Source organism: Astyanax mexicanus, chromosome 1 (genome assembly GCF_023375975.1).
Source record: "Astyanax mexicanus isolate ESR-SI-001 chromosome 1, AstMex3_surface, whole genome shotgun sequence".
NCBI classification, from domain to species: Eukaryota; Metazoa; Chordata; class Actinopteri; order Characiformes; family Acestrorhamphidae; genus Astyanax; species Astyanax mexicanus.
This window is the reverse complement of record NC_064408.1, coordinates 57290453-57312286: the sequence shown is the minus strand read 5'-3', so window position 1 is coordinate 57312286 and position 21834 is coordinate 57290453. Positions and strand designations below refer to the sequence as shown.

General features: G+C 36.5%; 2 protein-coding genes and 1 long non-coding RNA gene across 4 annotated transcripts; 2 read left to right on the top strand and 1 right to left on the bottom strand.

Annotated features, from left to right (window-relative positions):
* Positions 1 to 335: 335 nt before the first annotated feature.
* On the top strand, positions 336 to 2767 carry LOC103023058 (zona pellucida sperm-binding protein 3). Of its 2 annotated transcripts, none has more exons than XM_022666180.2 (8): positions 336 to 994; positions 1068 to 1186; positions 1258 to 1361; positions 1542 to 1611; positions 1678 to 1795; positions 1887 to 1972; positions 2040 to 2131; positions 2224 to 2767. In XM_022666180.2, exons 1-8 carry the CDS (start codon positions 485 to 487, stop codon positions 2316 to 2318), a joined length of 1194 nt encoding a protein of 397 aa, XP_022521901.2. In that variant the 5' UTR covers positions 336 to 484; the 3' UTR covers positions 2319 to 2767. The 2 variants fall into 2 exon arrangements, with proteins under 2 accessions (XP_022521901.2, XP_007245532.3); XM_007245470.4 differs by having other exon boundaries at positions 1434 to 1611.
* A 7734-nt stretch (positions 2768 to 10501) lies between these two features.
* Positions 10502 to 13222, bottom strand: LOC111191366 (uncharacterized). The gene is made up of 2 exons (XR_002649460.2): positions 12371 to 13222; positions 10502 to 11079 (listed from the first exon to the last, which is right to left on the bottom strand). It is a non-coding gene; the product is annotated as an uncharacterized LOC111191366 (long non-coding RNA).
* A 3472-nt stretch (positions 13223 to 16694) lies between these two features.
* atf3 (activating transcription factor 3) lies at positions 16695 to 21413 on the top strand. The gene is made up of 4 exons (XM_007245472.4): positions 16695 to 16823; positions 17835 to 18085; positions 18566 to 18673; positions 18975 to 21413. The coding sequence occupies exons 2-4, from the start codon at positions 17843 to 17845 to the stop codon at positions 19233 to 19235; spliced, it is 612 nt and encodes a 203-aa protein (XP_007245534.1). The 5' UTR covers positions 16695 to 16823; positions 17835 to 17842; the 3' UTR covers positions 19236 to 21413.
* The last annotated feature ends 421 nt before the right edge of the window (positions 21414 to 21834 follow it).

Sequence of the window (21834 nt, the reverse complement as noted above, 5' to 3'; positions counted from 1 at the left end):
GTTTTGTTGTTTTAATTTGAGATATTTCACATCTTGTATATATTTTTGTATGAAACAGAACCCCAGTACAGTTTTTAAATTAAAACATTTTCTTTTATTATTTTCTTAGTTAATATAAAATGGAGAACCGTGCCAGCTGTATGTTTAGTCCTTGTAAGGAATTAAACTGAACCCTAGGTGGCACCCTGTAGACAGGAGTCAAAAGCTTCACAACCCTGAATCATTTTTCGATTACAATTGCTTCAACTGAGTTACTGCTGCATCGTAATGGCCATCGTTACCTTATAGAGAAAACAAGGTACGTTGCCCCAGGAATAATATTGGTCACTAGTGTTAGACTCAGTTCTAATCGTTCTCATCTGTGAAACAAACACAGCAGGTCTGATTTAGTTTTCTTACTAATATGGGTGGAGCTTAATTAATTTGCCTCCTTTAAAAGCTGTGGTCAGGGCTGTTTCTTTAATGTAGCTCATGTTGTGCAGTCATGAGTTTAAACCAAGTGCTGTGGGGAGTGCTGTTAGGGTTTCTAATTGTTTACTGTAAAGCTGAGTTTTCTGAATGGAAGCAGTTGATACAATATCAGGACCCAGTCAGAGCTCAGGAGTTGCCACAGCCGGTGTGGGGAGCTGTGCAGGATTCGCTGTTGTTAGATATCTGGCGGCCTGTTCAAGAGAAAATTTATCTTCAGTCCAAGCAAAGGGTACAGGGACCTATTCAGAAGCTGGCATGGCATTTCCCCCTAGTTCCAGAAACACCTAGACACAAAATAGATGAGAATTTTCAGTTGCGGCGGCCCGTACGAGCAAATAGTGTGGCTGCTGACTGTGGAGAAAACGTAGTTCACGTGGAAGTTAAAAAGGATCTGTTTGGAACTGGAGAACTGCTAAACCCTTTGCTTTTCAGCCTTGGTGGTTGTACTGCAACAGGGGAGGACTCGGAAACTGAGGTTCTCATTTTTGAATATGACCTGCAGAGCTGCAATAGTTCATTAACAGTAAGTCTTAAACCCCTAATATCCTTTGCTACATCTGTCTGGACCTGCAGTGCTACATTGTTCCTTCTTGCAGATGACTGAGGATGAACTTGTCTACACATACACCCTAATCTATGCTCCAGAGCCCATAGGTGGAACACCAGTTGTAAGGACAGGTGGTGTTGCAGTTGGCATTGACTGTCATTATGCAAGGTAAGACCCAGACTGATCTCTGGTAAAATACTGCTGCTGTTGGAAGTTAACTCAGACTTTATAAATTACAGGAAGCACAATGTGAGCAGCAAAGCCATCTTACCCACATGGATACCATTTTCATCTACAATGGCAGCTAAGGAGCTTCTGTTTTTTTCCCTTCAGCTCATGACTGGTTTGTAATGATGCCACAGGTTATATTGGAAGGTCTGAGTTATTTACAACATGGCCATTATTTTCCCCATAGATGACTGGCACTTTGAAAGGCCATCCAACCAGTATTTCCTGGGTGATCTGCTGAACATTGAAGCCTCTGTGGCGCAGTTCAACCATGTACCTCTACATGTTTTTATAGACAGTTGTGTGGCTACAGTAGACCCTGATGTAAACACAACGGAGAATTACTCTTTTATTGAGAACCATGGGTAAGCAAGACTTGTTCATTTGAGTTTGGTTCAGTCAACAGTGTTTTTAACAGATGTTTCACACAGGTGCTTGATCGACACAAAGATCACCGGTTCTAGGTCTCAGTTTATGCCTCGTGTTCAGGTGGACAAGCTTCAGCTTCAGCTGGAGGCGTTTAGATTTTTGAATCAAAGTGGTGACCTGGTATGTCACTTAATTTATGATGCTGAGTAGTAAAATGTTATGCACTCATTTACATTGCATTTATTTTTTAAATGGTCACTTTTTTTGGAAGGTCTACATCACATGTTTGTTAAAGGCTACCACTGCTTCTGCTCCCGCTGATGTGAAACACAAGGCTTGTTCGTACACTTCTAATGGGTAAGTATCCTAAAATAAATAGCTAGTTGTGTATATTGGAATAATTGACCCAAACTGTGCTTCTCAGGTGGACTGAGGCAAATGGAGGTGAGGCTCAAGTTTGTGATTGCTGTGACATGAGTTGTAATACCAGGAACAGGAGGAACGCACCTAATGCAGGTGGGTGTAGAAATATTGGTGCCAAAATTACTATGGTGTATAAAATTGCCTCCTATTTAACACTCCCATCCTCACCCCGTCCCACCCTTTAGATTTGTGGCGGGAAGCAAGAGTCTCTCTGGGCCCAATCTTAATAAAAGAAGAAACCCTAATTGACCATGAGGACATTTCAAAGGATTACCAGTGAAGTTAAATATTTAACTAAAATGTTTGGTATTTTAAATTATACAGAATGTGGATATTTTTTTTTGCCTTTAAACACTTGTTTGCTGTAATAGGAGTTTTTTTTTTTTTTTTTGAAATGACATGGTATTTTTAAGATTCTGTTGTTCAAAATTTAAGGATAAGGTTATGCTGTCAGTTTCTCTTGGTCATGATGTAAACTGTAATAAGCCTATCTTCTAAAAGAGTTGGTGACTTAATTTAGATTCCGAGACTGTTTAAAAACAGTGTCAGGACACCTCCTAATCCCTTATGATCTGCTATAAGGGACACAAATGTTTTTAAGCATCTTAATTGTTAAAAGCCAAATGTGAATCTGTATGCATTTAATGTAAAATGACTGAATGCATTAAAAAGGCTTATTATAGTAGTGTACAGTAGAGCTGTTGAAGAATAAATATGCATCAATATGTATTTTCAATTTTTTTATTTGTTTAAACAAGGGAAGGTCTGTCCGAATACTGGGGGAGATGAAAAAGGCAGCTCAAAATAGCCACTGAATTGAAGGATGAACAAGACAAAGCTATTTAGAAAGATTTTTCTATGATTTTGGGATGGCATTACCGTGTGCAGTGTTTTAAGCTGGCTAAAACATAGAGAACATAAGATTGTTTAACACAACTGACAGAGTTGTGTTTTACTCAGTTTTTTTCAGTTGTTTTAAGTAAATTCAAACCAAATATCTTTTATTTATTTTAGCTGGTGCATGCATCCACCAGGGGGCAATATCTGATTTTATTTTCTCATTTTTGTTTCTGCCAAAAACATATTTTTTTAGAATCATTTCATTTAACCTGTGGCATATAAGGCCAGTAAATTTAAGTGAGGTTGGCAATTGTGTAGGAACAGGTTAATATCAGAAATAATGATACCGCAGAAAACACACAGATTAAACCACTCTGTGCTTAGTAAAATACAGCTTGTGAGTCAGTTAGCTTAACTTAGATAGATAGTCAAGGTTTGAGGAAAAAAAGAATATATGTTCAACCTGCCCTGATGTACCTGATCAGCCACTAACTATTTCATTTTCAAATTGTGTTTATTAATTTAGGATTGCAGGACTGTAAGCTATGATAAATGAAAATTAATTTAGCTAAATAGTTACCTAGAAGCTGGATGTTGTGGATAGACAGAATATAGTACAATATTTTATGCTGGTAATTTAAAGCAGTTTCTTAACCCTGATCACTGCACTAAAATTGTGTATTTTCCACCTAAATCCAACTGATCAGCTAATAAACAATCCTTTATTAAATTTACCTGTTAAAATCTCTTAGCCCTCTATGGAGCATAGATCAATCATTATGTATATCCAGCAGTGTATTAAACACATCATACCACCACTTACTTTATTAAGTGCCTTTATAGCAGAGGAAGCTGTAGAATATGGAGAACAGTGGGAGTATGCAGTAAAATATGCAGGAACAGGCTTGAGAAACACTGATCTAACCTGACTTCTGTTCATTTATAGTTCACAGTAAGATCACATTAAGACCACATGTCCTGAGTAAATAGAGGAATTCCAGGCAAATATAAATATTTTTACTGTAATTGTATGATTTGAGCAACTACAAAGCAACAATAGTGTGACACTGTTTAAGCAAGGTGAGGTGTGAATGTTGCAAAATGAACTTAATTTAATAGTTCAGGGTTAGAGTTAGTGTCTGTTAGAGTTTATTCTACTATATTGTATCGTGGTGTAATTTATTGTTTAGGGGGGTAAAAGAGATGTGGAGAGGACTGAAATGAAGTGAACTGATAAAAAGAAAAAAAAAACAGGTTAAGAGAAGCAAGAATTTGAAAATGGATATATAGTATAGAGTTAGACATTTATAAACATTTATAAAATAAATATGTCTACCTTTGTTTAAACAGGTCATTTTAAAAATATTTTAAAAATCTGTTTTAAAAAATAGAAAAGTAGTGAATATTAAATGGTGGAATTTTATAACTTTTAAAGAAACGTAATACTTTACTGCTTCCGCTAGAGGGCAGAACAAGTACAATAAAGGTCTAGCCTCACTAGCAGCGAGCACAATGGCAGAAAATACAGCACCCCTTACCACACACAACCTAATATAAAATATAAAGCTATTTAGGCAGTGATTTTACTATGTTTGCAACCTGTGGTTAAACACGATCTTCCTCATGCATTTTTATTTTTTTTTTTTAACAGACGAGGAGATGTGAAAATGTTAAGTCTGAAATTGAATGATTTATATTGCCCCCTTCATGATTTATTAATTTTTTTACATTTTTGTCACTATTAAATGTTTTAGATCATCAGACTTATTTAAATATTAGTCAAATACAACACAAGTAAACACAAAAGGCAGTTTTTAAATGAAGATTTTATTATTACGGAAAAAAAAATTAAACCTACATACTCTTTCAAACCATGTGTACAAAATTACATTAAATTAAAACATAACTTTAACTGTTGTTCATCTCACCTTAATTTAATTTCTTTAGCCACACCCACACCCCTTTTCTAAATCAAGAAATCATTTAAATAGGACCTGCCTTACAAAGCGAACTAGACCAAAAGATACTTAAAAGCTAGACATCATGCCAATACTCAAATAAATTCAAGAACAAATGAAAAAGAAAGTAATTGAGATCTGTCAGTCTGAAAAACGTTATAAAGCCATTTCTAAAGTTCTGGGACTCCAGTGAACCAGAGTGATAGCCATTATCCACAAATGGTGAAAACGTGTAACAGTGGTGAAAAATCCCAGTGTGGCCGGCTAACCAAGAGAGCGCAGCGACGACTCATCCGAGAGGTTACAAAAGACCCCACAACAACATCCAGACAACTGCAGGCCTCACTTGCCCCAGTAAACATCAGAGTTCATGACTCCACCATAAGAAAGAGACAATACAAAATGGCAGAGTGCCAAGATAAAAAAAAACACTACTGAACAAAAAGGACATTAAGGCTCATCTCAATTTTGCAGAAAAACATCTTCAAAAAAATACTCTGTGGACTGACAAGACAAAAGTTGAACTTTTTGGAAGGTGTGTGTCCCGTTACATTTGGCATAAAATAACACCGCATTTCAACATGCAAACATGCAAAAAATAAAAATAAAAAAAATGTCACATCCAGTAAGTATTTCAGGCTTATTATTCTAAATGTTATTAAATGGTTACTGTTAACACGCTAAAGAAAACAAAATCCAAGCTTCACAGAAACAGAATAAAAAATATAATATTCAGTATTTTTCAAATCTCCCCAAAAAGATGAACAGAATCAGGTTGAAAATAAGGTATTCTTTCCATTTATTGACAGGAAAAACATATATCAAAAAGGTCTACTGATATCTACCATGGTGTAGCAACCTCTCTCTCTTTTAATGACAAATCTTTTAACTTTCAAGATATACAGTATAAGCTGCCCAAGCCTTATTATGCACTAATGCAACCCTATGCCATCAGAGATGCAGGCTGCTAGATTGTGTGCTGAAAACAAGCTGGATGGACAGGTTTCTAAAAAGGGTTAACAAATTTGGTTCATCTGACCACAGAAATTGCTTCAAAATTGTTTTTTTTTTTCTCTTTTTATCACTTACTTTATCAGCCTTTTGTTGGCATGTTTGAGATGTGTTGCTTCCATTAAGTTCTAAATGAATTTGTTTTTCAAGAATGTCTCACTTTCTACATTTATGTTCTTTTGTGGTTAAAATGTTGTTCTATGAGATTTGTTGTCAAACATTTTACTGAATAAATCGATGAACAAAAAAACTTTTATTTTACATTTTGATCCAGATCACTGATTTTTACTTTAAGGGATGTGCTATATATAGAACACACCTTTGCCCTGGTTGACTCAGCATGCCGTTTTGTAAACATCAGGATCATATCTACATACGAGGCAGTTATAAAAATAAAAGGTCATTTACACCCACTCACTCCACAGGTCAGGTGATAGTGAAAATGAGTCAAAGGTTTTCAGCCAGTAAAACTGCAAACAGCAGAAACTGCTCTGTCCATGCTGATGACCTCATTTTTAGATATGAAATGACAGCAGTGCAAACAGAAGTGACAGTGAGGGTGTTTTCCACTGTGACAGTGCCGTCACATGACCTGCACTCTCTATGGTCTTTGTTGTGTTGTGGCAAACAGGAAATTCCCCCTTGTCACATGATTCAGATGTATAAAGCTGTCCCACAACCTTTTTACTGAGACAAAGTTCTGGAACAAGTGAGAAATCTCATTGCAACCATTACAGATCATTGCATCACATTAATTCTGTTTACATATGACACACCACACTCAGTAGGAATGACTGTGCAGGTTTTGTTGTTTATTTAGTGCCTGAGGTTGAGAGAATGATTCATTTTGTTGTTGCAATGTGAAGCAGATACCATAGATATTAGCTATCCAGATCAGGTAGCCTGCCATGTCTTAGGAAAAAGCATGAAACAATTTTCTTTTTCAGAAAATTTTATGGCAACAAAAATGACAATTTATGTTTATGTACCTAATAACAAGTTTGTTTCTTCAAAACTGGATTTAGAAATGTAATGTTTTTTAACCCTTTCAAACCAGAACTTTTATTCAGTGTGCTCTGTAGTGGACAGCAGGACTTACTCCAGACTTACTGAGTGAGGCCCAATGACTTGTATAAACTGTGGAGCAGCTTTTTGCAAATATTGTATAGCTTTTAAACCAATGGAGGGCTCATCTCTGAAGAATCTGTTTGTCTCTCTCTATATATATATATATATATGACCCCCTATCTAGCTAATTCCAAAGTTAAGCTAACTGACTCACAAGCTGCAGTTTATGAAGCACACAGTGGGTTTGATCTGTGTGTTTTGATTTGTGTCTTTTTAACCAGCTATCAGAAACAATGTCATCACAGTTTACATGATTAGCTCCATTACCTTCCTTTTAGAAAAATCCCCACTCCCTACCGCACGCCGCAAAAACAGCAAGCTTAAGAGGTTTCCAATTCACACAGCGGTCAGTGTCCTGTCTCCTCATTTATAGTACAGCTGAGCTGAGTGAAACGGTTTGGGAGTACTGGAAAATTATTCGGGGCCCAGACCAGGCAGTACCCCTGTTCTGCGTTATCATTTTTTTTGGGGGGGGGGGGGGGGGGGGGGGGGGGGGCAATCCACCTAGGCTCCTACACCAATGTAATTTATCACAGCAAGTCTTCCATGTCCTGAAGCAGCAAAACAGCCCCAGACCATCACACACCTTCCAAAACATTATTTTGTATTGTTAGTCCACAGAATATTTTCCCAAAAGTTCTTGGGGATCATCAAAATGTGTTCTGGCAAAATGAGATGAACCTTATTGTTCTTTTTGCAACTTTAAACCTAAACTTTTTCTGAACTGTGATTAATTTATTCAGAAATCAGACTTATATATAAATGTGTAATATGTAATATAAATGTAGTCTTACATGTTTGGATCACCCTGTATGTAATGTCTACATATAAAGTTCTGAATATGTAGCTTACACAGCCAGACTCAGCAAATGAAAGCAACACATTATTAATAAAATAGGGAAGTTGATTTCATTCAGGACCTCTAAAACCAAGAGGAAATGTACAGTTGAAACCAGTGTTTGTTAATATTCCTTTTTTGTGCAGATTGTTCAATCTGTGTTTACACCTTAACATTGTCAGCGCCATTTCGCCCTTGATGCCCTCGCTATAAAACAAGATCACAAAAGTGCATGATGAATTGCATTAGCTGAGAATGTTTCTGATGTGTTAAAGGTAACATAATGGCTGATGACAGGCTGGTGTGTCCAGAGTTAAGTAAATATCAGCTTTCACAATGATGACTCAGGCAAATGTACCTGCATCATATGTCAGAGCTTCTACTGTTACAGGGTGACATAATTGAGATAAAGATCAACAGACCTCTCTTACAATCACATGCTCATGACAGAGCAATATTACAATCTACACAATCAGCTAAACTCCCTGCAGCAAATGTAGGTGCTGTTCATTTTGATTTTCAAAAAGGAGGAGTGTCTGAATAGGTGATGTATGTTGCTGTGTATATGTTTTCTTTTTTGGTTTATTAAAACTTTTATTATATTAAAAAATACTATTTTTAAAATGAACATGCTGTGCTTCACATTGCTCAAATCTTACATTATCTGTACACTACTGTTTAAAATTACTGTGTGTTATACAGTGGCGGGAAAAGTAAGGTTTTTTTTTTTTGATTTTGCATTTTTGTCATACTTACATTTTTCAGATTATCGAACAAATTTAATATCAGACAAAAATAACCTTAGTAAATATAAAAAATAAATAAATTATAATTTGATTTATTAAGGGAAAAAAACTATCCAAACCAATCCAGCCCTTTGTAAAAAAGTGTTTGCCCCCCATAAATTAACTGTGATCAATCCCACTTTTTGGAAAGGGTTAAATGTCACTAAGCCAGACCTGATTTCTACAAAAATCAAGAAAATCACGTAAATAGAACTGTCTGACAACATTAAGCAGATAAAAGATCTCAAAAACCAACACATGCCCCGAGATTCAACAACAGATGAGAAAACAAAGTGATTGACATCTGTCAGTCTGAAAAAGGTTACAATGTCATTTCTAGGACTTTGCAAACCACAGTGAGAGCAATTATTCACAAAAACTAACACAGAATTTCAGAAAAGAAAAATCACACTGAACTTAAAACATGGTAGTGGTAGTGTGATGGTCTGGGGCTGCTTTGCTGCTTCAGTACCTGGAGAACTTGCAGTAGTAGATGGAACCAGGAATTCTGCTGTTTGCCAGACAATCCTGAAGGAGGCCATCTGTTTGTGACCTCAAGCTCAAGTGTACTTGGGTTCTGCAGCAGGACAATTATCCAAAACACACAAACAAGTCCATCTCTGAATGGTTCAAAAAAACAAACAAAAAAAAGTTTTTGGAGTGGCCTAGTCAAAGTCTGATTGACTGATGCTCAAAAACTCTCCAATATGGCTGAATTAAAACAATTCTGAAAAGAAGAGTGGAACAAAAATCCTCCACAGAAATGTGAAAGACTAATTGCCAAGTAATTAGTAAAGCTTAATTGCAGTTGTTGCTGCCAAGGGTGGCACAATCAAGTTATTAGGTTTATGGGGAAAACGTTTTTTCACACAAGGCTAGATTGGTTAGATTTTTTTCTTTTAATAAAATTATAATTTAAAAAGTGCTTTTTATATTTACTCAGGTTATCTATGTCTGATGTTAAAGTTTTTATGATAATCAGAAAAATATCAGTATGACAAAAAAGCAAAACCAAAAGAAATCTGAAAGGGGCAAATACTTTTACACACCACTGTAATTAGTGCGTATGTATTTACTTATAAAACAAAATTGTTGAAGATACAATGATTCAGTTAAAATGTTGCTACTTTAGAACTTTCACAAAACTCTTTACTGGTTTTACTGTTACATGTTTGGAACGATGAGCAGGGTTAATTTAATTTAATATAATAATTCTAGATTTTTTTCAGAAAAGTCTAAAAAGACACAATATAATACTGATAATATTCAAAGTACAATCTAAGCGATACATAAACAAATATAATTCCATGAGGTATTTAACTCATTAACCTGACATTATAAATATACAAATATAATCAGATATTTCCTCTATCATCTGAAGCCAGTTGCTGCTACACTGTGATGTGCGGCCTGTTCTCTGGCACGGCCGCTGGTTGGCTGCTCTTACAGGATTAGTGTTAACTATTTATCCTCCGCTGCTATGACGAGTACTGCAGTCACACCACAGAATGGCTGGATGATGTCACCCTGCATGAATAAGCTGATAGGCCCAAAGCTCTCAGCCTAGTGGATCAATTTTGCATGAAGCTGAGAAGTAGCATGTTTACAAGCAGTCACGTGACTTTCTTAAGATGATGCTGTGAGAGTAATAGCAGTTTTACAGTATGCTGTTTCTCACCACTTCTCAAAAGAATAAAAAAAACAGAATCATTGGTTTACAATAAAAGCAAATGTGACATGTGTGGCACCTTTAATAACCTTTGGGTTTCACCAAACATTTATTAACTGTTCGTTTCTTGTATTATAGTAACTTCTAACTGATTATGTTAATTTCATTATTATATTTTTTCCTGATATGTTTGGCCTTGTATAATCTTTTTTAAGAAGACACACAACACACTGATTTGATAACAAAGTTAAATTTAACTCTGTCAAAATGGACAAGAGGGAAATTATACAAAGTTGAAGATGACGCTACTCTGGGAATATGCTGACTCTGAAAATGCTGATTTTGCAAAAGAGCATACAGAAACTGTCAGAACAAAACCAAATATGTGAAGGGCCAGCATGCTCTCACATCCGCAGGAAATTGAAAAAAAAGCAGAACAACACGTAAATGGAAGCCATAAATGGAATGTGCCCTTCATACAGTTCTTAAAATGAGGCAGTAAGAAAGCCCTAGGGGAAAACGGGCTCTAAGGGAATGCATTTCTCTACATTGCTGGCATTGACTAGTTTGGAACCCTGGATTGATTTATATAAGTCCTTCATATCTTGCATGTAGTTTCCTCCCACACATGTTGACAATGGAACGGGTAAGCACACAGAACAGATATAGTGTAACACATAGGTACTGCTGCAGTAGGAAATGAGGTCAGGGCCCATGAAAGGATTGGGAATCCTGGCCATGGCTTCCCCCTCCGTCTGTCTGCATGCCGACGAATAATCCTTACGGGCGGGAGTCCGTTGCCATAGCTCGAACTGGGGTAAACAAACAGATGACATGTCAGTGTCTGTTCTGAGGTCAGTTTGATGTGTAGGTGGCACTGATTTAACTAGAGCTTTAAAAATAACTATGAGCAGATCTGCTGTGCATGGCGCAAATGTAAGAGGGAAGCTACCAACTATTATTTAAAGGCAGCCATGTCAACCTGCATTCCATACAAGTGAGGCTATTGCACGTCACTCTGGCTCCATAAGTGCTGAATCATGGGATGTATTTTTGTTTGCTTGTTATGACACCAACCAACCTAATATACATTATATGTTGAAAATAAAAATTGTTTATATTATTATCCACATACACACAATAATTAATTATTAAGATACAGTACCAGTCAAACATTTGGACACACCTTCTCACACCTTCTGGTAAATAAAGAAAATAACTTATCCTTTGCAACAGAGGTAACTCTTGACCTTTTTTTTCATGGACGGTCCTAATGATAGCCAGTTTCATCAAGAAGTTTATGATGGTCTTTGCAACTGCACTTGAGGGTAATTTTAAAGTTCTTGAAATTGTTTGGATTGACTGACATTTATTTGTTAATAAATATTTTTTAATTTATTTAGTTGAGTAGTTCTTGCCATACTATGGATTAGAACATTCCTCAAACAGGGCTGTTAACTAAATACCTATAACTCTTCCTCTTCACAACTTTACAACTGATGCTCTCAAACACATTAAGAGTCAAGAAATTCAAGTAATTAATTCTTGACAAGTTCAGCGCAGCTGTTAACTGAAAGACAGTCCAGGTGACTCTACCTCATAACGAGTGAGAAAATCCAGCCAGGATGTGCAAAGCTTTATCCAAGCAAGAGGTGCTACTTTGAAGAATCTTAAATATAGAACATACTCTGCTTTGTTTAACACTTTTTTGTTCCACATGCTGTTCTTCATAGTTTGAATAACTTTAGTATTCAGACCATTAAAGAACACTGAATTTATATGTTCACAGGTATATAATGATATAAAATGTGATATTTCTAATATTTTAATATATTATTTAGTGTCTGTTCCTGATTTGTAGGAACAAACATCTGTTGTGGGAGTTCTCAGCAGTGTATCTGTGGCTTTTATACTGTTCATAACAAAATCAGAATTATGTGTATGGCTAAATTAAATATTAAGTAAATATATATTAGGTAAACTGGGGTAAATAGCTTTCAGTTCAATATATATTGTGTAAAAGTTTACAATTGTTCTGTAATAATAACCTACAGTGTGTAATATTAACCCATGATGTGTTTAATACATATACCGATCCCAGACCTGTAAAGAGAGTTTGCAGTAGGGTCCCGCGTGCTGTGGGCTGTGGTGAGCGGAGTCGGGTTTTCAGGTGAGGACTGGAGGCAGTGATGATAGTAGCTGTGGTGCTGATGATGGGTGGGAAGCTGTGAGTCACGCTGGGAGCTTTACTGGAATGCAGCGCTGGTCAGACTGAAAGCGCAAATAAAGCATTGATCCCAGTGTTTTCTACTACTGCAGCGATACCGCTCTCTCTCTCTCTCTCTCTCTCTCTCTCTCTCTCTCTCTCTCTCTCGGTCTCGGTCTCGTGATGTTGAGGATCAGGGGATGAGTGTTTTCCTGCGCTTCTAGAGGAGGAAGATATGGGATGACTAGTCTCCATTTCCCGGAAAGGATGACGTAACTCCCCTGTTTTCTGTAAGAAGCTGCTATCTTAAAGACACACTGTGGTCTTTATGGGCACCTTATTGTTACCCTTTCCCCTGTGCCTTACTGTAGAGAATAGTTAAGAAGAAAAAGGCTTAGAAAAAGGCTTAAAGGCGATATGTAAAGTTACTTATAATCTTTAAAATATAATATAATTTTTAAGTCGTTTAAGTTCTCTTTCTGGGTCAGAATGTAACATCAACATTTACCCTTAACTGAAAAACAAAAACATTTTGTATGGTTGAACAACACATGGTATTTTGAGAGGCTTATATATTTTTTGACCATGTGTTGGTACTAAAAATGTAAAAAAGCCTTGAAGCCTTGAAGCAAAAGAATGTGAAAGTAAAGATAAATTAAAGTAAAGGAAGTCAGTTTAGAGTTTTAATCAGCCAAAACTTGATCAGAACACTCATAATAAGATAAGGCAAGGTAATTTGTTCATATTATTTATAGCCCTTTTTATACACAGTAACAACAACTCAATACAAATCGAGGATAAAACATCTTCTTTAAACATCATGTTTATATATTTTTTTATATAATTCTATATTAACTTATTAGGTTACAGGCTCTGTACTTGAAAGGTATATGTAAGTTATACTGTCCCAGTATAAACTGTCACACAAATACACACATAAATGCATAAATAAAAATATTAAATGGTTAAATAAGATACCACATAATACATAAACTGAACTTACTGACATTTTATTATAATCCCAGCAATAACCCTGAGATCCCGTATCCATTTCCTGTTATTTGATTGAAACAGTATGGTATTTTGCTTTAAAAAAAAGATGATGACAGACACAGACACGTTCAATTTTAAATACTTAACAGATAATAAAAGCTGGAAAGCAGCAACTAAACAAATTTTGCTGTAGTTACCCTGGAACCTCATAGTGTATTTATAGCTAATTGTTCTGTATTGACCTAAAAACAGCTGTACATATGCCTCAGTTTCTTTTTGAGGACACACCATGGCCCACAGACCTTTAGCCAGCTGTATGACTACGTACAAAGTAAAGGCAATCTCCATAGATACATAATTGCATAAATATAAAAGTATAGCATTTTTATAATCCCAGGAATAACCCAGAGATCCCCATTTTCTATTTCCTGTTATCTGAATGAAACAGTATGGTATTTTTCTTTTAGAAATTAGAAGTTAGTTTAAAACGGAAATATCTCTGCAGTCACAGCTTTAATGTGTCAAAATCATCTTCCCTTTATGATAAATTGTGAAATATCTTGCCCAGTGCTGATTTCTAGTGGTGTGTGATGTCCATTGGTTGCTAGCTAAGTCCACTAATGTAAACACTGAGCGTCATGATGTGGAGTTAATGCTTGCCTTAAATAGCCAAAAGTCAAAATAGTGTGAAATTAAAGAATAAAATATATGATGCTTTTTTATTATTGGTGTTACAGAATACATTATCATATACCATGGGCCATTAAAAAAGGTTTCTTGACATTTCAGATTAGCTAATACTTTTTTTAAAACTGGGCACCCATTTTGAATTACTGTAGTAAAAAAAATAAAAGTAAAAATATATATAAAAAAAATTTTTTGTCCCTTATCTCAAGAATATGTGATTATCCCTGCAGATAGTATGTTTTCCCTGTTAAACACTTTGTAACATTACAGTAAATACAAATAAACATAAATACAGTAAAAAAACAGTTATAAAATGTTGCGTTATGATATGAATAAAAACAGATGGTATAAAACATTTGCACAGTACATAATGCAGCAACTGCACTGTTAAAAAAATTGGGGGGTATTAACTGCCTCTAGATTCCACTTGTACAGATCACAGATTAGAGTACCCTAAACCCAAAATGTAAATGTGCTTTAATTTTGGTAAAATAATTATTCAAGTGGCTGAATTACCTGTCAGATTACTAGAGTTTTAACTGAAATCAGAAAATGTGCTTTTGAATTTTCAACTAGAAAATATAAAACTCATTTTACTTGTGTCCGTTAATCTTTTTAAACTTTCTGTTTCTAACCACACACCTGTATGTTGTTATTTTTTATTTTTCCCTTATATTATTTTTTATTACTGTATATTTAGTTACATAAAAAAGATGATGACAGACACAGACATGTTAAATTTTAAACACTAAACAGATAATAAAAGCTGGAAAGCAGCAACTGAACAGATTTTCAAAACATGTAGTAGTTACCCTGGAACCTCATAGTGTATTAATAGCTAATTGGTCTGTATTGACCTAATAACAGCTGTACATATGCCTCAGTATCTTTTTGAGGACACACCATGGCCCACAGACCTTTAGCCAGCTGTCTGACTACGTACAAAGTAATGGCAATCTCCATGACGTGATGTAGTCTGTCAGTTGGTGCACTACATAAAGAGTAGTCACACCACCACAATAAACTGTACATATTTACTCAAATGCTTCATCCACAATTAAAAGATATATACAGTAATTAGATTTTTTAGGAATTCTTTAGTCTAGAAAACAGATGTGACTGTTATGTTTTCCTATCTGGCTGTTTTATTTTGTTTACTATTTTCTGGTTATAGTTCTTGTGTGTGAATTTGCTAAGATGTGGGTCCCTCAAGAAATCTACCTATCACTCTGCTCATCACAAATTACAATCATTGCCCACAATGCTGGATAAAGCTATAAGAAGAACACTTTTGCAACTGTTAAGAATGTTGTGGTTCAGTCATACTTTAGGCTTATGTTTTGTTCAGAGGCACAGGGAACATTTTACTGATAAAAGACATTGCACTTACAGACTTCCAACCTAATCATCATTAAAAACCTGTCGGTAGATTTTTACTCTGAAAAATTACAAAAGTTTAGAAGTTTAGAACATTTCTTGGCACCAGTCAGAAAAACCACAGCATGTACTTGGGAAAACCATCAAGTAAAAAATTAAATTTTTTTGTGAAATGATAAAGCTCTTTGGGACAACCTTTCCAGTCATGGGAGTCAACAAGATATGTAAAATCAACAGTGTCATGTTTTGATTGCTATGTTATTGTTCCCTGGTAACTCTATGTGCCTGTGTGTGTGTGAGTGTGTGTGTGTTTACAAAGGCTGTATCTCTATAGAGTGGGAGAGGACAGGACATTTCCAGAACATAGGGTTAGGAGCCTATACTGGGGTGGTTCAAAACAATAAATGGTAATAAACCAGTACTTCAGGATACAGGCTGCACTGGCCTCCACTCCCTGAAATTCTTCTCTGGTAAGTCTGTCTTTGGCAAACTGAAAGAAACACAAGCCCACTTATGTCTTACCTCTGCCCTATCTTAGTAAACTGGAACAATTATTTTACCCTTAATCTTGACCATTAAAGTCTGATTTTCCTAACCTATGTGATTTTTGTCACAAACAGCTGCTGATCTAGCTCTAAGCTAAACTAAAGATGAAAAGTTTGACACACACACATACGTAAAGTAAATATGTATTACCTTAAAAAACTTTCTCCAACTTCCCAGCTTCGCATCTCTGTTTCTATACAGTGATCTGATCAGTCAGGGGTGTGTTTGGTCTTCATAACTGAATCTGGACACAGTTATGATGAAGTGAGAGAGCTGTCACGGCTGTGTGTGTGTTCAACAGATCGAGGGCGAGCTGGCCTGGTTCTGTATAAAGAGGGGCAAGCTGTCCTACTTTTTTGGTAACGTTTCAAGACAGCATACCAAAACTCCCCAGTCATTAGTCAGGCATGCCTTTATTTGCTCATTAGTGTAAAATGTTTGGAGCTACATTCCCGCAGTTCTGGAGGGGTGTGTGGGGGGGTGATCCTGTCCTCTTATGGTGTCTGTGTGGAGAGGGTTGCCTGATTGCATCATCGCAGAGCAAAGCCGCTCTCAGTGCTATAAATAGGCTGACGTCACCATGCCCAGCCCCGCCCCCTTTTACTAGTAAGATGCCTCGGCGAGGCTCCTACTATAAAGCGAGGGTGATGCAACGCGCCGCCGAGAGCTGTAAGTTTCTCAGCTGAGAGAGAGAGAGAGAGAGCACGCCGAGCCCGGACCCGTCCACGCGCCCTGCTCACACACACGGTGAGTACAGCCCCGCTCAGCCGCCGCCGCCTCTGCTGCTCCCAGAGCCGAGTCTCTGGGTTTCACACACAGACTGAAACAGGCGAGGCAGGGCGCGCGCGGGCTTTAAACTTTCCTCACCACACTCCGAGAGTCAGACCGGCTGCTTTACCCCTATAGCGAGAGAGATCTGCCCCCAATCTCAACGGGAAAGAGCTAAAACACGCAGAAAGACGAGCGATATGCCGATACAGGCTATAGGCTCGCTCTCGATCAGTCGGATTAGCAGACACACACTGAAGACTTTTCTCCTCTTCCCACACTGACTCCCACAACCTGTATCTTCATAATGACAACTTCTAAACTTTTACCACAACTCAGTTCACACACTAAGAAAAAATAGTACAGATTTGTACTTAAAAGAGGACCAAGCTTGTCGCTGTGGCTGTACTTTTTATTGAGAGCACATTTCAGTTAAAGTTTCGTTTTTTCATGTTTTTTGTACCAGTAAATATTTTAAAGATTATCTTCTTACAGAGTATGTGTCAAGAACTTGATGATCCAAAATTGTCTGGCTTTCAAATGAAAAATGTGTAATTAATATATATATATATATATATATATATATATATTGTTTATTCGTACAGTGATACAGAATACCGGTTAAATGGCTGGTTAAATTGTACAAATCTGTACCTCCTCCCTGTTCAAGAAAGTACTTTTTCGTACCTCTGGTTTTTAGTCTGTAAAGTACTTTATTCCAGCGCAAAGTTGAGTATTTCTGTTGATCCGTTCATCATGAAAGTTTGATGAAACGACAAAAAGCTACCTGATTAAAACTTTGACAAAATGTAAATATGCCGTTTTTGCGTGATAGTGACGATGTATATTTTACAGGGTAAATTAAATTGTGAGCTCGCTCAGGACACATGGCTATCTTGCTTCAGTAAACTGTTTATATGCAGGTGTTCTAGTGTGAGCAGTGTGCAGTACTACAGGTCTAACCCGCGCTGTGGATTTATATGTGTTCAGGTTTCAGAATGATGCTTCAGCATTCCGGACTGGGTTTCGGTCCTTCAGAAATCAGCGCCTCTGCCCTGGTGCCCTGTCTGTCTCCGCCGGGCTCCCTCACGCTCGACGACTTTACCACGTTCAGTCCGCTCGTCAAGGAGGAGCTGCGCTCCGCCATCCACAACAAGCGCCTTTCCAGCGGCATGAGCGCCACCCCGAGCTCCGGAAGCTCCAGCTCGGGCCCGTCCTGCGAGCCCCCAGTCAAGAGAGAGGTACTCCCGGCCACCATCATCACCACCTACAGATCAGCTCTTTCAGAGACATCAGTTAACTTTACATTAATTTGCTTGTTGTGGGATTGTATCCAAGTGCATCTCAAAAAATTAGAAGAGCATTGAAAAGTTACTTTATTTCAGTTATTCAATTTAAAATGTGAAACTTATATATTATATAAATGTATTAAACACACAGTGATCTATTTTACACATTTATTTATTTTATTGTTGGTGATTATGTCTAATGCACCTATATATAAGAGTTTCACATTTTGAACGTAATTACTAAAATAAAGTAACTTTTTAAAAGATATTCTATTTTTTGGGATGCACTAGTTTGTGATTAAAGTGAACAACATACATTTTATTGAGCCAAAGTGCAGTTTAAGAAGTAAAGATATAAGAAACATTCATAAAAGAGCATTAACCTATACTGACTATGCCGAGAAACTAACGTGTTAACTCACTCCCTTCCAGTTTACCTCTGAAGAAAATGATCGGAGGAAAAGAAGACGAGAAAGAAACAAAATTGCTGCTGCCAAATGCAGGAACAAAAAGAAGGAGAAAACAGACTGTCTGCAAAAGGTAGAGTTTGGTTAAGTTGTCTTTTAAGAGAATGTACAAGCAAAAAGTGAAAAGCTTTTTCAGTATTTTCTCTTTAAATTAACCTCACAAACTCACACATTAATTCGTATTACTAATGAATTCACATATTTATGGTATATAGATTAACACTTAAGAATAATAAGTATTTTTTTTATCAAATCCTTTGTTAACATTTCCTTGTTGTTTATTTGTGCCTGCTTGAATCAAGAAAATTCATCACATCTGCTTTACAGTATAATAATAATTAATTGTTACTTGTTCTTTTCTTGTACTCCTGTAGGAGTCTGAGAAGCTGGAGTCTATAAACGCTGAGCTGAAAGCTCAGATCGAGGAGCTAAAGAACCAGAAACAGCAGCTAGTCTACATGCTCAACCTGCATCGGCCAACCTGCATCGTGCGTGCCCAGAACGGCCAGACTCCAGAGGACGAGAGGAACCTCTTCATCCAGCAGATCAAGGAGAGCACCCTGCAAGGTCTAAACCTGACTACCGTCGGACCAGTGCTTGCCACCACTGTGCCAACCACATGTGGCCATCTCTAATGTACAGACTGCGAGGCTCTCGCCGTAAAGTTTCAGGACATTCTTTGCCAAGGGGGATCACAGAATCCTGTAGGAGACTACAAATAAAGACTAAGGACTAAGAAGAAGGTGGGTGCACCCCACATACTCTTGATGTCTCTCTGTAAGCAGTCTGTCAAAGCACTAACATTGAAAGACATTTGATGTGTTTAATGTTGTATACTATTTAAAACTGTAAAACAACTGTCAAATAACAATTTCATGCTGTTCTATATGTGCACCAAAGCGTGATATCATGTCCCCTAAAGTGACGTGATTTCATTTATATAGACATATGTTGTCATGTATAACCTTGTTAAATATAGTTTTGTGATGCTAGCGGTACCCAAGGAGGAATAGTACTGTAGTAATAAAACTGAATACACTGTGTTTTTAAGAATGAGGTGAGGATTGATATGCTCCATGTCATTAAATGGAACATACAGTTATTTTTCCAGAATGATGCATAATTCAGTGGTTGAGATGCTAACAAGTCAGCATGTGTAATTTGCTGGAATTAATTATACACAGTGGCAGTGATAGAAAGAGCATTAATCTGGCCAATTTATTAAGAACCTAAATGACAATGGAATTTACATGTAATGCTGATTAAGTTATTAATATTAATTATGGCAATTCATGTCAACTATGATAAAACTGCACTTCTCAAAACTATCATAAATATATGTCTCGGACATCAACATATTTGTAAATTTTTCATGCAAATGCTTTCTCTAAATTGGCTTTAGAAGCACTGAACACTTTATATACCTGGTTTCCATCACTACCATTGTGAACATAAAGTCACTCTGAATTACTGAACTAAGTCTTAACCATTTAATTATGCAAAGAAGGGTCAGTGGAGACCATTTAACATAGGTGGAAGTAGGTTTACATTTTGTAGTAAATTAAGTATAAAGTTATTAATGTGGTTCCATAGATCTGTGTGATTCTGCTATGTTAATTACTGTCTCATTGTTATCACTGTTATCTGCCACGTGAAGATATTCAAAGCTGCTACACTAATTTCTCAGGATGTGCATGATCTATTGCAGGAAACTGAGACTAAAAAGGAACAAGGAAATAGAAGCAATGTGGACTTTGCGATTGCAGTGTGACTGCTTTCTACCCAAGGATTAGAGCAAAGAACAAGTTACATAGAAGCCGGTTTCTTCTTTTGATCTTCAGTCTTCTAGTTTGTTCCTTGTGTCATCCAACAACATTTTGTTACAGTGCTGTGAGTGCGGTGGCCAGGCACTGTCTACTGTTCAAAAGTATGTTTTTGTGTTTGACAGTAATAATGTATTGTGTTTTGAAATGTTATATTGTATTTTTTCACATGATGTAGAAGTATGGTTCAACCTAAATGCACAAAACCCATAAACCTTAAAAGATATTTCATGGTTTAAAGCTCTTAAGATTTAAGTTTTCAGTTATGGTCTTAGCACTCCTGTTTTAGTGTTGATCTGCAAAAAGCTGTGGAACAGAAATCACTTGTAGGCCTGTAGTAGGTGACTGGGTAGTTTAGCCTGTGGCTAGTATTTCCCAACTGAAAGTGACTGAAATGCACTGCATATTTTAGTACAAACAGAATGGCCGAATCTGTTTTTTTTTTTTACAGTTGTAGTTCACACCACAGTATTGAGCACTAGGAGCAGTTTTATGTATTTATTTATCTAAGATTAAAGACGCAGGCGTCAACAGCTTGTTTTGTTTGTATTTGAGGTACATGTTTGAAAAGGAATGGACGGTGGTACTACTGCCTGTCATTACCAATATGAAGATAAGCTTTCGGTGGTCAGGCGTTTAAGTTTCAGCCATGTTTCACCACATCAACCTGTTCACATGCACTTATAACAATGTAAAGTTTTGTTTTCATGATCATGTTAAAGTATAACCTGAAGTGTTGTAAAAACTAAAATGGATTATTTTTTGCTTGTGTTTTTGACACTTTGACACTTTTATGAGTTGGAAGTGACCAGCTAATCCTATGTTGATCAATTTCAGTATTGAAAAATACTGACATATGTAATATTTATGGTTTTAATATTTTATATGTTTGTTGTTTGCTTCATACAATTTACTTTCTATTATTATTTTCTCCAGAAATACTGTTTTTGTTAACTGTGATGGTATGCAAAATAAATTATTTTTAAATCATTGATTTTATTTTTTATTTTTATTTAAAATCTTTTTAAAACCAATAGCAGTGTTGACTTCTTAAAGGACAGACATTCTACATTTCTTCATAGTTAAAAAATTGTTTTTGTTAAAGTAATCTGTACTGGTGGCCTATACTTATATCAGTGCTTCACTGACAAGGCAACCATAGATTAACCACTCTATAACTTGAATGTAAATGCGTGGGGTCTTCAGACCGGTTCACTTTTTACATTATGTGTTGTGTAAAAGTTTTCTAGAGAATTCGCATAATGTGAAAAGTGAAAATTCCAGCTGACAATATCAGTAAAAAAAGGCAAGAGGAGTAAGGACCTACTGTGGAGTTTAGAGACAGGACTGTGTGAAGATCTGGAGAATTGTTCTGCTCAACTGAAAGTTTCCAAGAGCACAGAGCCTTCAT

Excerpts from the sequence above, each read along its gene's own strand:
- LOC103023058 (XM_007245470.4), top strand. The coding sequence starts at position 485 with ATGAGTTTAAACCAAGTGCTGTGGGGAGTGCTGTTAGGGTTTCTAATT. Across the intron at positions 1,973-2,039 it reads TGTTCGTACACTTCTAATGG|GTGGACTGAGGCAAATGGAG; the intron begins GTAAGTATCCTA and ends TGTGCTTCTCAG. Across the intron at positions 2,132-2,223 it reads GAGGAACGCACCTAATGCAG|ATTTGTGGCGGGAAGCAAGA; the intron begins GTGGGTGTAGAA and ends CCCACCCTTTAG.
- atf3 (XM_007245472.4), top strand. The coding sequence starts at position 17,843 with ATGATGCTTCAGCATTCCGGACTGGGTTTCGGTCCTTCAGAAATCAGC. Across the intron at positions 18,086-18,565 it reads AGCCCCCAGTCAAGAGAGAG|TTTACCTCTGAAGAAAATGA; the intron begins GTACTCCCGGCC and ends ACTCCCTTCCAG. Across the intron at positions 18,674-18,974 it reads AAACAGACTGTCTGCAAAAG|GAGTCTGAGAAGCTGGAGTC; the intron begins GTAGAGTTTGGT and ends GTACTCCTGTAG.